Source organism: Pocillopora verrucosa, chromosome 7, assembly GCF_036669915.1.
Source record: "Pocillopora verrucosa isolate sample1 chromosome 7, ASM3666991v2, whole genome shotgun sequence".
NCBI classification, from domain to species: Eukaryota; Metazoa; Cnidaria; class Anthozoa; order Scleractinia; family Pocilloporidae; genus Pocillopora; species Pocillopora verrucosa.
The window spans coordinates 8,639,796-8,654,795 of record NC_089318.1 but is presented as its reverse complement, the minus strand read 5'-3'; the positions used below and the strand labels follow the sequence as shown (position 1 = coordinate 8,654,795).

The following is a 15,000-nucleotide window of genomic DNA, read 5'->3' as shown; positions in this document are numbered from 1 at the left end:
AAGAAGCAGGTTTTGTGAAACTTGGAGATATTCTCTCAAATGACTCAAAATTAAAAAGGTGGGACGCTTTTAGAGAGAAAAATCTCTCCTTGTCAGATTACTTACTCCTACAAGGCATTTTTTCCGCCATTCTGCCTAACTGGAAACAGCTCCTTAACGTTGGAGAGAATAATAACAACCGAATTGACAAAACTGTTTCAGACGATGTTCAATATATAACTAGAATGACTTCAAAATCAATCTATTCCACCCTGGTCAAACGAATCCAGATTTCTCCGACTGCCCAATCTAAGTTTAATTCCGTATATAATATTTCAGGTAATATAGACTGGAAAAATATATATCTATTGCCGGGTCGAGTCACTCTTGACACCAGAACGAGAGCCTTTCAATACAAAATCTTAAATCGTATTCTCTACACCAATAAAATCCTATATAAAATGAATTTGGTTCCTTCTCCGATGTGTACCTTTTGTGGAGATCACGAAGAAACTCTTGAGCATCTTCTAATCAGCTGTACCTACACTAAAAACTTTTGGCTTTCAGTTATTTCTTGGTTAAATACTTACAATATGAAAATTGATAAGCTTGATGAGGTAACAATCCTCTTTGGTATTTCCGATAATATCCCTGGGAATTGTTTGTTAAATCACATAATCATTCTTGGAAAATATACCATTTATTCATGTCATTGTAAAAATATCAAGCGGTCTGTATCCTTACTGGAGGCTAAAACATCTGAAACTCGGAAATTTGAATTTTTGATTGCAAAAAAGAATAAAAAAGATTCTATTCATTATAAAAAATGGGAAAACATGTTATTGTAACTCAATAGATGAGTATCGGGTATTAACAGGTATAGACGCAGTTGTATATACAGTCGTTCTACCAAAAAAGGAATTTGATGTAGAAGTATTTGTACAAATTAGGTTTATATTATTATATAACCACAACATAAATTAAATCTAGCCGACTGTGAATGTAATGTAACGCAGTATTTCGTAATTAGTGTTAGTGAATAGCGTAAGCGTTAGTGTAATTAACTTTGTATCTGTTTGTATTATTCTAGTATTTGTGCTTTAAGTGAAAATAAAAAAAAATGTTTAAAAAAAAAAAATCTCATTTATGATAGCTTTTGCCTCAGGATTACCAAAAGCACACATGCTGGAAAGCACCATTGACAAATTTTCTTGGCTCCTTTCACAGATGCCTTGTACATCTTGGAGAACGTGGCTTCTCCCCTTTTTTAATAATTTTCTGGGGTCTCCAAATCATTCCTTTCACAAATCTCCTTTAGATTAGGGGAATTAAGACTGCCACTGTCGCGTACCCAAGTGTTGGGATTACGTTGAGTGTCAACCACATATACACATCCGTCTCATTCCAGTTTTTATTGAGTACAATGTGTTACAATGCGGTGAAAACTAAAAGGAAATTTATGATTGCGTAATCAGAAATGATTCTATGGAAATTACAAATGAATGTAACAATAAAAAAAGGCGATTAAATTTACAAAGGAAACTCACGTTTGATCCTGTAAAAAGGGTAAAAGAAACTCCGTGGGAAAGTGACTCCAGTTACTCCGAAAACTCCAATAACTCCGATAGAAAACTCTAGATAGATATACTCTGACAACTTACTCCGACACTCCGATATGTGATACTACGGAGATTATGTAAGCAACAGGCTTTAAACATGATAGGCGGCTAATAACACGATCAAATACGCTCTGATAAATGATTAAAGGAATGAACAATGAAATGGTAATAGAATTTAAACGATAGTAAATAATCACACAAAACAAAACAGTTCAGTTCATTTCAGTTCAGTTCGCTTGCTGAACGTTCGTCACACTCCTCGCCCAAGGATTACGAGGTTAATCCTTGCTACTTGGTACACATGGTCTATGCTGGGCTAGGATCTGCATCGTCTGTTCCGTTGTTTGGCAGCAACAGGGTGAGTTCTTTTATAGGCCATAAGTAGACCTTCTTTTCTATGTCTCTGGCGATTTCAACGTTGGCTTTCCTGACTCTCCTGTCCTCACTCTCTATCGCTTCCGTTACTCGTCCTAGTGGCCAGTTGTTGCGGCGTTGGGCGTCGTCTCGCAAGAGAACGATGTCTCCTACGCGTAGATTTCTCCGAGTCGCCGTCCACTTTGGTCTGCGCTGTAAACTCTGCAAGTACTCGCGACGCCACCTTGTCCAAAATTGGTCGGCAAGGTACTGTACTCACCTCCAGCGACGGCGTACATAGAGGTCAGGCTGTAAGAACTGACCTGGGGAAGGTCCTGCTGGACGCGTCTTCATCGTCAGCAGCATTGCAGGGGACAGGGGTCGTGGATCGTCAGGATCAGATGGTAGTGCAGTTATCGGTCTTGCGTTGACGATCGCCACTACCTCAGCCATCAGCGTGATAAGTAGCTCGTGTGTCAGCTGAGTCCTGCCCAGTTCAGCGAACATGGCGTCCAGTACTCGTCTGATGGTGTTGATTTGCCTTTCCTAGACTCCGCCAAAGTGTGATGCGTGGGGAGGGTTGAGCTCCCATTCGCATCCGCTCTCCGTTACAAATTTCTTCACTTTCTCCTCGTTGAGCATGACGGGTGCCACGAAACCGAGCGGGTCGTATACAGAGTTGACAATAGACAAAACTCCTCTTCTAGTAAACGGTTTTTCTGGCAGGGACACTTCGAAGGTGAAGGCGTCTGTCTCTAGGTCCCAGAAAACTCCAAGTGACTGTAGTGCTGGTAGACTGTCACAGCGCAGGTCTAAGTCACGCACATCTTTGCTTCGATCTTCGGTTGGGAATGCTTCCATGACTTCAACGGAGTTAGAAACAGCTTTGTGCAGTCGTAACTTGGCAGTGGCCAGGGTGGCTTGCGCGCCTTTCACCAGTTTTATCGCGCGTCCAGCGGTTGGCAGCGAAGCTAAGCCATCATCTACATAAAAGTTGCGGCATATGAAATTCTTGGTCTCTTCTCCATTCTCCTCCTCGCCATCTACCGCTGTTCGGCAGAGTCCGTACGTGGCGACTGCGGGGCTCGGTCCATTGCCAAACAGGTGAACGTTCATGCGGTACTCCGTGACGGGTTTTGTCGGGTCGTTTCCTTCGAACCAAAGGAAACGAAGGAAGTCTCTGTGTTTAGGGTTGACATTGAACGAATGGAACATATGCTCCACGTCACACATCACGGCAACATTCTCCTTTCGGAAGCGTATTAGAACACCGATGAGGTTGTTCATCAAGTCTGGCCCTGGTAGAAGCGCTTTGTTCAGCAAGACTCCTTGAAATTCGCAACTCGAGTCAAACACGACGCGAATGGTGCGCTTTGTGTTGTGGTACGTCGCGAAGTGCGGTAGGTACCAGAAACTGCCAGCGGAAGGCGGTTCTTCATCACGTGGGACGGGAGAGGCGTGGCCTTTCTCGATTATCTTCCCCATGAACTCCAAGTAGTCCGTTTTCATCTCCGGTTTTCTGATAAACATCTTCAAGAGCCCTTGCAGGCGCCGCATGGCTTGGGCGCGGTTGTTCGGCATGGACTGGTGCTCGTCGCGGAAAGGGAGGGGCATTTCCCAGTTACCGCTTGTGCTCTTGTGTATGCCCTTGTCCATGATCTCCAGGAAGGTGTGGTCCTCAAGGGAGAGGCTGGGCTCGTTGTCATGCCGTGTGGTTTTGAAGACACCATCGGCGGCGTGCTCCAAGGGGGGATCCGTGACTTTGAATTGATTCGGGCAGGGGACCAATTCATAGCATTTGCCTTCACCTTCTTGCTTTCTCCGAGAGTCGGTGGACAGACTGGTCAGGCGGGTAAGAACGTGGGCTGGACCGCTGGGGAAGTTGAGACAGAGCTGGCCACTGATGATCCAGCCGAGGGCTAGACGTTGTGCCCAGGGGGCTCCACTGGGGCCATTTCTTGATTCCCTCACTTTAAGTAGCTCTGGTGCATCGCAGCCGATAAGCAGGTGAACGTCAGCGGCGTCATCCAACAGAGGTATCTCGTTCGCTATGAGCGATAGGTGCGGGAACCTCCTCGCCATAGCTGATGTCGGGATCTCACGCTTGTCCTGGGGGATGTTGTCACACTCCGTGAGGGTAGGTAGGGTGAACTCTGCTCCGTTTGTGGAGCGTACGGCGACGCCTGTCAATTGCCACCCGTATTTCTCTTCCCGGTCGCCGCTGGACGTGGACAGGAAGTACTTCTCTAAAGGACCGCTTGCTCCTAAGTCATCCGCTAGTTCACGCTTGTCTTGGGGGATGTTGTCACACTCCGTGAGGGTAGGTAGGGTGAACTCTGCTCCGTTTGTGGAGCGTACGGCGACGCCTGTCAATCGCCGCCCGTATTTCTCTTCCCGGTCGCCGCTGGACGTGGACAGGAAGTACTTCTCTAAAGGACCGCTTGCTCCTAAGTCATCCGCTAGTTCACTGGTGATGAGGGAGCTGTTGCTCTGTTCATCAACGATTGCGTAGATGCGCTTCGTGATGTGGGGGGTGCGCTTGTTGAAGATATCGACTAGCAGAGTCTTGCTACAGGATAGTCCTCCTGTTGGTTCGCAGAGTGTAGTGCATTTGGGGTTCACAGCTCCATTCTCCGGTCTGGGGGTTGGCCGCCTGTCCTTGTGTAGTAAGGCGCTGTGGCGCTTGTCCCCGCAGATGGTGCACTGTTTGGGTGTGTCGCACTCACTCGCGATATGGGCGTTGCTGAGACAGCGAAGGCACAGGCGAGCGTTCATTATCCACTGTGTGCGCTCTTCCAGGGATTTCGCTCTTCGTCTTGCTTTTTCCTGGTGCTTCTTTGTTTCCAGCTAGGGGCCGAACTTCTGTTTTCAACGATCTATTGTCTCTTCCTCCGCGCTGTCTCTGTGGGGGAACTTGGGAAGGGATCGTTTCTTTACCAGCGAGGACATTGGGGTTGTTCTTAATCTTAGCTTGCTCCTGGACGGTCTTGGAGAATCTTGAGAAAGGGGGGTACATCCCTCGATGGCTGTCGGAATAATTCGAGATCTCCTTCTCCCATTTAGCGTGGATGGATTTCGGTAGCTTCTCAGCTATGGGTTGAATAGCGCTTGGGTAGTCAAGGCATTCGAGTCCTGGGACAAATGTCACTTGACTTTCGATGTCCGCGCAGAGATCTGCAAACTGCTGCAGTTTGACGTGCTCGTGTTCGCTGAATGTCGCTGTACTTCGCAGGCGTTCCAGAAGTGCGTTGGCGATCACTGCCGCGCTGCCAAAGCATTTCTCAAGTTCCGCCCATAAATCTCTTAGCAACGTGACGGGATCGCGCATCTGCCGCTTCCTGTAATTGTCGACCAGGCGCTGTGGGGGTCCGCTGGTGAAACTCCTCAAATAATTTATCTCGGTCGGGGACACATCGGTGTCTATCAGCATGGCTTTGAAGGCACTCTTCCAAGGGTGAAAGAGGGAAGGATCTCCAGAGAACACATCGGGTTGGCACTTTGGGAGGCTTTGCCTAGCCAGGCCTGCGACTATCTGTTGATTCACTGCGGTGAGAGAGTCGATTAGCTGGCTTCTGGTGACATCTCGGAAAGGTGTCGAAGTCATCAGCGGTCGGCGATTGAAGGCCGTGTCTTGATGCGTTCTGCGATCTTCGTTAGTAGAATTCTGGCCTGGTGGATCTGGGTTTGGGTCGGGAGGTTTTGGCCGCTGAGACATTTTTTTTAAAGACTCAAATTTCGGGGCGGCCGGTGATAGTGGTTTTGTTCGCTCCGTCGTGTCTCACGGATCGTGTTCACGCTCATAACGTGTTGCATTTTCCGCGCGTGGGGGGCTAAGTGTGGGAGAGGAGTACACCCATCGCAATGTGCGATGCTCCATTTTAATTTCGGGGACTTCGAAGTCCGGTAATTGTAACTCTCTTTCCAAATTTTCCTCCAATCGGCGGGCGTCTTCGAAAACCTTGAGCTTAGCGTTTGCTATCGCGGCCTTTTTATCTGCACTTAAGATCGCCATCTCGGACTCAAACTGTGCGATTTCCTGTTGACGAGTTCGTTCCGCTTCAGTGTTGCGCGTCCTTCGCTCAAGTTCCTTTTGCGCTATGAGTCGAGCGTACTGGGCTTCTTCTCTGGCTGCTTTAGCGTCAGCCAGCGCCTGTAGCCTAGCCATCGTGCTACTAGATTTTGAGGCGGATGAAAGGCGAGATGAAGGACAAGATGAACGACTAGCGACGGATCGTGTTTCCAAATATTTGCTCGACTTACTTAATCTATTTTTTGTCTTTTCGACCAGGAGGAGGGCGCGTTTTAAAGTTTCGTTTCCTCCACAAGCTGGGCCTCTTTCGTGTAGTCCCCATACAAGTCTTGATCGTACAGGTCAAGCAATTCCTTCATCACTCTTCCGAAATTTTCGGACGCTGTCGCAAGGTCGCGCGCTGCGGTTCCGATTTCACTTTCATGACTAGCACTTTGCTCTACCGATTGCATAACCCTCAGGAGCTCTTTACGTGATTTACTTAATTCTTTACGTTTACTATCTATGGCGTTTTGTAGAGCCTTTGGCGTAGGTTTTACTGTTCTTTTCTTCCTAGCTCCGGACTCCTTGGTTTCGCTGGTATTCGGCGGAACGTCGCTTCGGCATGCCATTGTTGGTACGCTCAGGCTCCGCGTTAAACTAGTTAGGGCTTACCTTTTTACGCAGGATCAAACTTTTCACTGTCGCGTACCCAAGTGTTGGGATTACGTTGAGTGTCAACCACATATACACATCCGTCTCATTCCAGTTTTTATTGAGTACAACGTGTTACAATGCGGTGAAAACTAAAAGGAAATTTATGATTGCGTAATCAGAAATGATTCTATGGAAATTACAAATGAATGTAGCGATAAAAAAAGGCAATTAAATTTACAAAGGAAACTCACGTTTGATCCTGCGTAAAAAGGGTAAAAGAAACTCCGTGGGAAAGTGACTCCAGTTACTCCGAAAACTCCAATAACTCTGATAGAAAACTCTAGATGGATATACTCCGACAACTTACTCTGACACTCCGATATGTGATACTACGGAGATTATGTAAGCAACAGGCTTTAAACATGATAGGCGGCTAATAACACGATCAAATACGCTCTGATAAATGATTAAAGGAATGAACAATGAAACGATAATAGAATTTAAACGATTTTTTTTTTTTTTTTTTTTTTTTTTTTTTTTTTAATAGTATCTCTTTATTGCGCCGTACTCTCCAAAGGGAGATGTTAGTCTACTTACAATAAAGTTCAATAATACAATATGAATAACATAAAACGATAACTTTACCATATCCGAATACAATACGTTGATTGAAAAGCTATTGCTGCTAAATTACATTTGTGCATTGAGACTTTGATACATTAAATGAGGAACTATAACAAAAGTGAAAAAAGAAAAAGAACGTAAGGAGTATTGTTTGAAGTGTTTTGGTGAGAGTTTCACTGTTGGCAGGTGTACCACTAAGTTTTTTATTTATTTACTTTTTTATTATTTAAATTTTGTTTTATTTTATTTCGTATTTTTTTAAAGAGAGTTGAGATATTTTAACCGCATTTGTCAGGAGCTAGTTATTGACGGTATTTTCAATTAGGTCCCTTTGGTGAACTGCATTCACAAAGTCGTGGAGGACAATGGGCTTGTTGTTAAGTTTACAACTATAGATATAATAATGCATGAATAGTGTGAGGTAGTCGAATTTCTTGGTGGTACTATTCTCGTTTAAGTTGGAGGTAATTCCGAATAAAAGTTCCTCCGTAGTTGGAGAGACCTGTGAATTGTACGTTGTGTTAAACCACCGAATGACTTTCTGTATGAATGATTTCGTAAAGGGACAGTGAATAAAGGTGTGATCGATTGAGTCTTTTTCCCCACAAAAGCAGCATTCTTCGTCAGTTTTAATGCCATATTTGAATAGTTCTCTCTTTGTCACCACGATTCTATGAATAAACTTAAATCGAAATTCTTTTAGTTTTGTTTCTTTGCACAGCTTTCATATTGACTTAAATATCTTTGCCCATTTTTCATCATTCAAAGAAAGTATTTCGCTCCATCTTTTAGGACCTGCCTGACCTCCAGTGTGGATTTTAGCAATTAAAAGATTATAGAAATCCCTTGATTTGGCTTTATCAAGGTTGAGCGTGAAATTTCCGTTGAGGTGAAAAAGATGATCGTTACTTGTGAAAAACTGATTATTAACTGATTCTATTTGTCTTGCTTTCGACCGTAGCCGGTCAGGTATGGCACTAATAATCTGAAAATACGGGAGGAAGTTTGTCTTGCAAGAAAACTTTCCTTTAAATTCCTGGAATGAGAGATAGCTACCATCCTCCTTCAACAAGTCTTTAATAGAAATGATTCCCTTCTCCATCCAGTTGCTGAGATAAACGGGTGTTTCATCTACTAGAATTTCTTTATTATTATACAGTACTACATCACTTTCCTGGTCGTAACCGTAAAGTATTTTTAATTCTTGAAAGAATTTGAGAATGTTCTTATAAAAGGCTGGCAATTGAGGGAAGTACTTTGTGTCGTAGTTGCATTTTAGAAGAAAATTTAAGCCCCCCTTTTTCCTGAAATAGTGGTTTGGCACAGAGCACCAATTTTTATCTCCAGCATTCAAAAGTCTAGGGATCCATGCAAGTCTCAAGGCTTTAAACATAAGATCTACATCTGTCATGCGTAGCCCACCTTCCTCTAAATCTTGGTAAAGCACGGTTTGTTTGATCTTATCCTTCTTCTTTTTCCATATAAAGTTAAACAACTTTCTTTTCAGCGTGTCTGTGATTGTATCAGGAACTTCAATATTTGAAGCGGAATAAATGATCTGTGAGATACCTAGAGTTTTGGTTATTAAAACTCTTCCAAATAGCGTGAGGCTTCTAGCACTCCACATATCCAATTTTGTTTGTAGCTTCCTTAATTTCAGGCTAAAGTTAAGGTCATCATTCCCCTTCTTATCGTACGAGAAGTGAATTCCTAAGATCCAAACCGGGGTATGCATCCACTTCATGCCCAACGGGTTGGTTTTATTGTTAGCCCACTTCCCAAGCCAAATCGCTTTTGTTTTCTTCATGTTTAGCTGTAAACCAGCTATCCTACCGAAGTCATTGACTGTATTTAAAGCTTTTTCCACGGAATTTAAATCTGCACAAAACAGATTTGTGTCGTCTGCAAATTGTGACAGTTTAAGTTCGTTGCCAAACAAATTAATGCCTTTGACCCCCGAGTCGTAGCGTAGTTTTATGGACATTAATTCGGCTGAGAGGATGAACAGATACGGTGAGAGAGGACAGCCTTGCCTCACACCTTTCGACGGTTTGAACCAATTCGTTGTGTACCCATTATTCAATACCGCGCTCTCCACGTTCGTATAGAATGTACTTATCCAACGTTTTATGCTGCTACCAAAATTAAAAGCATCTAAAATTCTCACAATAAAGGGCCATTCGAGAGAATCAAAAGCCTTACGAAAATCAAGAGCTATAAGAATGCCCGGAATTTTTTGCTCTTTTGTTAGGTCTAGAACATCGCTTATAAGTCTAATGTTTTCCCCAATGTAGCGTCCTTTTACAAAGCCTGTTTGGTCTGGATGTATTAAGTTCGGCAAAACCGTTTCTAATCTTTTGGCTATTGCTTTCGCAGCGATTTTTTGATCGACATTCAGTAGGGTTATCGGTCTCCAGTTATGCAGGTCGAGTAAAGAGCCGTCTTCCTTTGGTAATAAAGTAATAATGCCCCTTCTTTGCGAGATGGTAAGTTCATTTTTCTCGTAAGCCTCGTTTAAGCGTGCCAGAAGATTTTCGCCTAATAGGTCGTAGAAAAATTTATAGAATTCCACGGTGAATCCGTCTTCACCTGGCGCCTTATCACTTTGGAAAGATTCTAGTACATTTTTGCACTCATCATAACTTAGAGGACCTTCCAAGTTGTCCCGATCGTCATCTGAAAGTTTTGGTATTTGCAAATGCTGTGTAAATTCATCGTATTCCTCTTGAGAGAATGTTTTTGCTGATGTGTACAAGTCTCTAAAGTAAACTTCAATTTGGTCGAGGATCTGTTTATCATTGATTGTAGTGGATTCATCTTCTAGGCGAAGTTCCCTTATGGTCTTTTTATTATAATTCCTTTTTTCCATATTGAAAAAATATTTTGTTGGTCGTTCGCCCTGTTCTACCCAACGACATTTTGCTCTAAACATCGCTTGCTTTCCTTTATTTTCGTACAGAGACTGAAGTTCGGATTTAAGGTTGTCATAGTGCAGCAAGATTTGATTAGTATCTGGCGAGAAAAAGTTATTACAAATAGTGTCGTCTAACTGTTCGAGTTGGCGTTTAATATCCTCTGCCCTGTCTCTGGATACTTTTGCTTTGTATTTCGCATACGAGATAGTCGCATTCCTAATTTCCATTTTGATTAGCTCCCACAGGAGACCTTTGCTTGTTGCTTGATGGTAATATCTTACGGTGTTTGAATAGGTTTTACGAACCCACTCCACGTATTCTTCATCTTTTAAAAGGGTATTATTGAATTTCCAGAGTCCGGGTCCCCTCGGGGTTTCACACGACCAAGACAAGGACGTATAAATTGCTTTGTGGTCGGGTGCAATTGATGGATAGATTTCTGTTTTCTTTACACTTTTTGTTAGGTTTTTGGCCAAAAGAAAGAAGTCTATCCTGGACTTCATTCCTATTGCTTTTGATTCATACGTAAATTTTCGTGACTTTGGATAGCGTACTCTCTGAATGTCTATTAGATCGAACATATCCATTGTAGTCACTAACAAGTTCCTGTAATTCGTTGGTGCCCATACCGTTCCTCCAATTTTGTCTTTTTTAGACAGCGTACAATTCCAGTCCCCTCGAACAATTAAATTTGTCAGTTCTGTTTTGTCGATTATGCAGTTGTTTATCTCCTGCATAAACTCGAGTTGATTTGTTTGGTTGGTTGGTGCGTAGATGTTACAAAGTGTTAATTTTTGGGAGCCAAAAGTAATCGTAATTACCACAATTCTCCCTGAGTTGTTGCTATAACAATAATCCACCTGACAATGAAAAGCAGGGTTGATTAGAATGCAGACACCTTTGCTGTGGTTAGTACCATGGGAGAAAAATATCTCACCTCCCCATTCCTACCTTCGGGCGACGTTTTAATAAAAATCTTTCCATCCATTGTCCAAACGCTTAGGATTGAACCATCGTTCCGCATTTCGTTCGCTTTGTTGACGATCTTTTTCCTGTACGACGTGAGGCTCTCGAATAAATAGATCTTGCCGGAGGCAACTCGTGCTGCGGCGGTCGAAGCGGGGAAGAGGCTTGAGAAACTCACATTTTTGAGTTTTGTCCGGGCTTTGTATAGATTCGTTTTAGTTTTATGATTAACAAATTTTACGATAATCTGCTTAACTCCCTTTCTCCGGCTTAATTTGTGAGATATTTCGATATCATGTTGGCACACCGGCACCTCCAGGGCATTAGCCAATTTTATAACCACTTCTTCTGTTGACTCATAAGCTTGTTCCGGTATTCCATGGATCTCCAAGGAGTTTTTCCGTGTGTACTGTTCTAGATGATCTTGGAGGTCGTACAACTCGGCGATTTCTTCCTCCTGTTGGTCAACTGTTTTCCTTGTTTCGGCCAGCTCTTGTTCGGCATCATCAAACTACTTTATCGCTTTATTAAGTGATGCTCGAAGGTTTGCTATTTCAACATTCTGCCCTCGAATAGTCGCCTTCAATTCATCCATGTTGTTCTTCATGGCTTCGTTTTCTCGTAGAATGTTGCAGATATCGATCTTAATATCAACCACCATTTTCCTAAGTTCAATAAGTGATGGCTCTACAGGAGCGATCGATGATTCTTTCTGTCCAGGGATCTCCTCCATCAGAGTTGGTCCAGCGAGGCTTGCTAGTTCGCTTGAAATTGGTTCTGCGGTCGCTGCCATATTGGGTCGTTTAGGTGTTCCGGTTTCCTCCTCGCAAGAACCTCTGGCTCCTCGCTTGTTCTTCTTGTTGTTTCCCATAAGTTAGTTTCTAATACTTGAACCAAAGACTGGGAAATTTTGCATTTTCAGAGAAAATTGAGGACGCGGACAGCGCTCTTCAAGAAATGTGCCACTGCACACCGAGTCCACGCATGCTCTCTCCCTCATAGAATTTAAACGATAGTAAATAATCACACAAAACAAAACAGTTCAGTTCATTTCAGTTCAGTTCCCTTGCTGAACGTTCGTCACAGCCACTGCTTGGAGGAGTCAAATGAGCCGAGACAGGCGTTTCTTTCGTGGGGGCATTGTAAGGGGCCAAGCTGCATGTGGTCGCTTGCAATTCACATTGTCGCTGTCTCCTTTAAGGGAACTTAAATCCTAGCTGTTCAAAAATTCTTTAACTTTATTAATTGCAGCAGATCCTTGTTCTTCAGAACCTGTTTTTTTCCTCAGAATAGCCGATACAAGCCTAAAAGATGAGCAAACAACTTCAAATGCACTGGAGTTTTTCTTGTTAATGAAGAGGTGCCCATCAAGAAGCCAAAGTTTGCCACTTTTAATTCTGCAGAAATCTTGAAAAAAAGTTGTCACAATTGGTGATTGCTTTAAATATTGCAAAGGAGTAATTCCACAAATTTCTGTTGTGAGCACATACCAGTAACTCTGATTGCTTAATCCCTCACTGATGTCGCAAGAGAAGGTTGAAAAACCTTTCCTTGGCGCCATTTTGAGGGGAATATCCAGGAAAACCTACATGCACTGACTAGCAATCTGGGAAAAAAAACAAACATTGTCCAGATCCAACCAAAAGAGGCACTAACGATGTTAACCATGCAAATGCTGACATAAATATCACATATTTAATGGGATTAAATAACGTACAGAGCTTGATAAATACTTGCAGTGCAGACGATTTGCGTCCCCTCATGTCCAGTGATGTCCGATAGCACTTTACAAAAATGTTTAAAATGTTACAGATATCACAAGTATTGTTCATAAGACTACTTAGAAACAGCTAAAATCCAATACAATCAATTAATAAAAACGTAAAATATAAAGTGAAAATATCAAATGGCTAATATATATAAAAAAAACGACCAAAATATAAAAGGACTAATTTAAAAAACGCTTTCTTAAAAGAGAAATCTTCAGTTTTTTCATTGAATCATTCAGACTCTTACAAGATCTTATTTCTAGTGACATGTCATTCCACAACTGTGGTGACGCTACTGAAAAAGAACGAAAGCCATAGTTGCGCAGATTATATTTGACATTAAACAGGTGACAGCCATCAGCAGATCTTAAGTTGCGCCTAGGAATATACCTTGTAACTAGGTCAGACAAATATGGAGGTGCTATGCCATTTACACATTTAAAAGTCACCCAAAGAATTTTAAAAACTACGCACTGTTCTACAGGAAGCCAATGCAGTTCCTGTAATACCGGTGATATATGTTCATGTTTGGGTGTAAGTGCAACCATTCTGGCAGCTGCATTTTGAATATGCTGAAGCTGCTTGATAGTCTGTTTTGTCAGTCCATACAAAAGTGAATTACAGAATTCCGGAAGAAATGAAAGTGTGTACAAGTATTTCTGCTGTATGGCAACTGATATATTTCCCTATACGGCTGATATTTTGAAGGTGGAAGAAGCCTGCCACATACAGCTGTAACATGATGTTCTATTGACATGACTGTACCATACAGAACACCAATATTTCTAGCTGTCAATGTCTTGCTAATCAACTCATCACAAACTAAGATTGACGTCAGGGGTGGAGGTGGGCAATGGCTGGCATTTTACATGTTTATTAATTTCTACCTTATGTTGTAATACAAAATCAATTTAAAAAATAATTCCCTTGTTTTCTGTCTTGAGGTCTGTCTGCTTTTGAAAGAATTAAGACATAAAAATAGATACATCCAGATTTACACAGTTATTTTCAAGTAATACAACTGTAAATGTGCTATGTTAGTATTCTGCTCTTGTAAGGGTCACAAATATTTCAAAAACATACAGGAGCTTGAACTCTTGCCTCTGTTTGGGTACATTTGGCCCTGTCAGAAGCCTCCTGCAACAGTGGAATTTATAAGGAGTAATTCATAACACCACTTTATAAAATACATTTCAAATAATGCCAATGATCATATTTAGCAATTTTTCTTTTACAAAAAAAGAATGCATTTTTATTTCTGTTTCTAGTGGCGGTCTAAATCAATGTACTTCATATTTGTTTTTCTAGTGCGTACTTCCATCTGTGTAGTGTACAAGTGGTGTATGCAGATTAAACTATCTTTGATATATAATTCTAAATCAGTTCCATGCTCCCTATTTTATCTGTGATCTACAAAACTTACAGAAGCTTGCAATTCTAGGTCTTAATGTGCCCTTAAAGCTTATCCCTTTCATAGAGGTCTCTGTAAATTCAAATTCATGTTCAGTAGTTTACGTTGGAAAATTATGGCCATTGTAGTTAATGAAATAAACAGGACACTGTGACATTTACTTGTGAGCTTCAAGAGCATGTGAAACCTCCTTGCCTTGCCTGATTGCCTCAGCTAAGTCTCTTAAAAGGCAACTGTCATTTCCCGAAAGATATACCATGATAATTTTGCACAAAAAATTAGTAAATTGTACAACACAACATTATACACTTGTATTTGATTTTCTTGGTTTTTTTTTTTGCTTGTCTGTTAATTGTTTTAAAATTTCCAAATTAGAAGTAAATTAAAAGATTTGAGATTGTTTTAAGTTATTAATATGAGCTAGGGAATACGATGTCAGCTACACAAATGCTAAGAGGCCAATGACCTGCTATCATGCTTCCAACTATCATCCTGTTTGATGTTAACATGTGGTGCATCACCCTGATCTCATTATCATTACTGCACAAAGGTTGTTGATGTTTTCCACAAGCTATGGAAATAAGAGCATCAATCCATTACCTTACTAAGGAGATGATAGTGTCTCTGGTAGATGGTTCTGTTCCAAACGTACTCTTTTTGCTCACAATGTTTATTAACTTGTTGTTTGATAGTTAAC

General features: G+C 41.9%; 1 protein-coding gene and 1 pseudogene across 1 annotated transcript; one reads left to right on the top strand and one right to left on the bottom strand.

Moving 5' to 3' along the window:
• The window catches only part of LOC131780327 (ribonucleoside-diphosphate reductase subunit M2-like), a 240,027-nt pseudogene that overhangs the window by 113,914 nt on the left and 111,113 nt on the right, over positions 1–15,000 (top strand).
• LOC131778179 (uncharacterized) lies at positions 2,499–3,437 on the bottom strand. Its single transcript, XM_066169486.1, has one exon. The coding sequence runs from the start codon at positions 3,435–3,437 to the stop codon at positions 2,499–2,501; it is 939 nt and encodes a 312-aa protein (XP_066025583.1).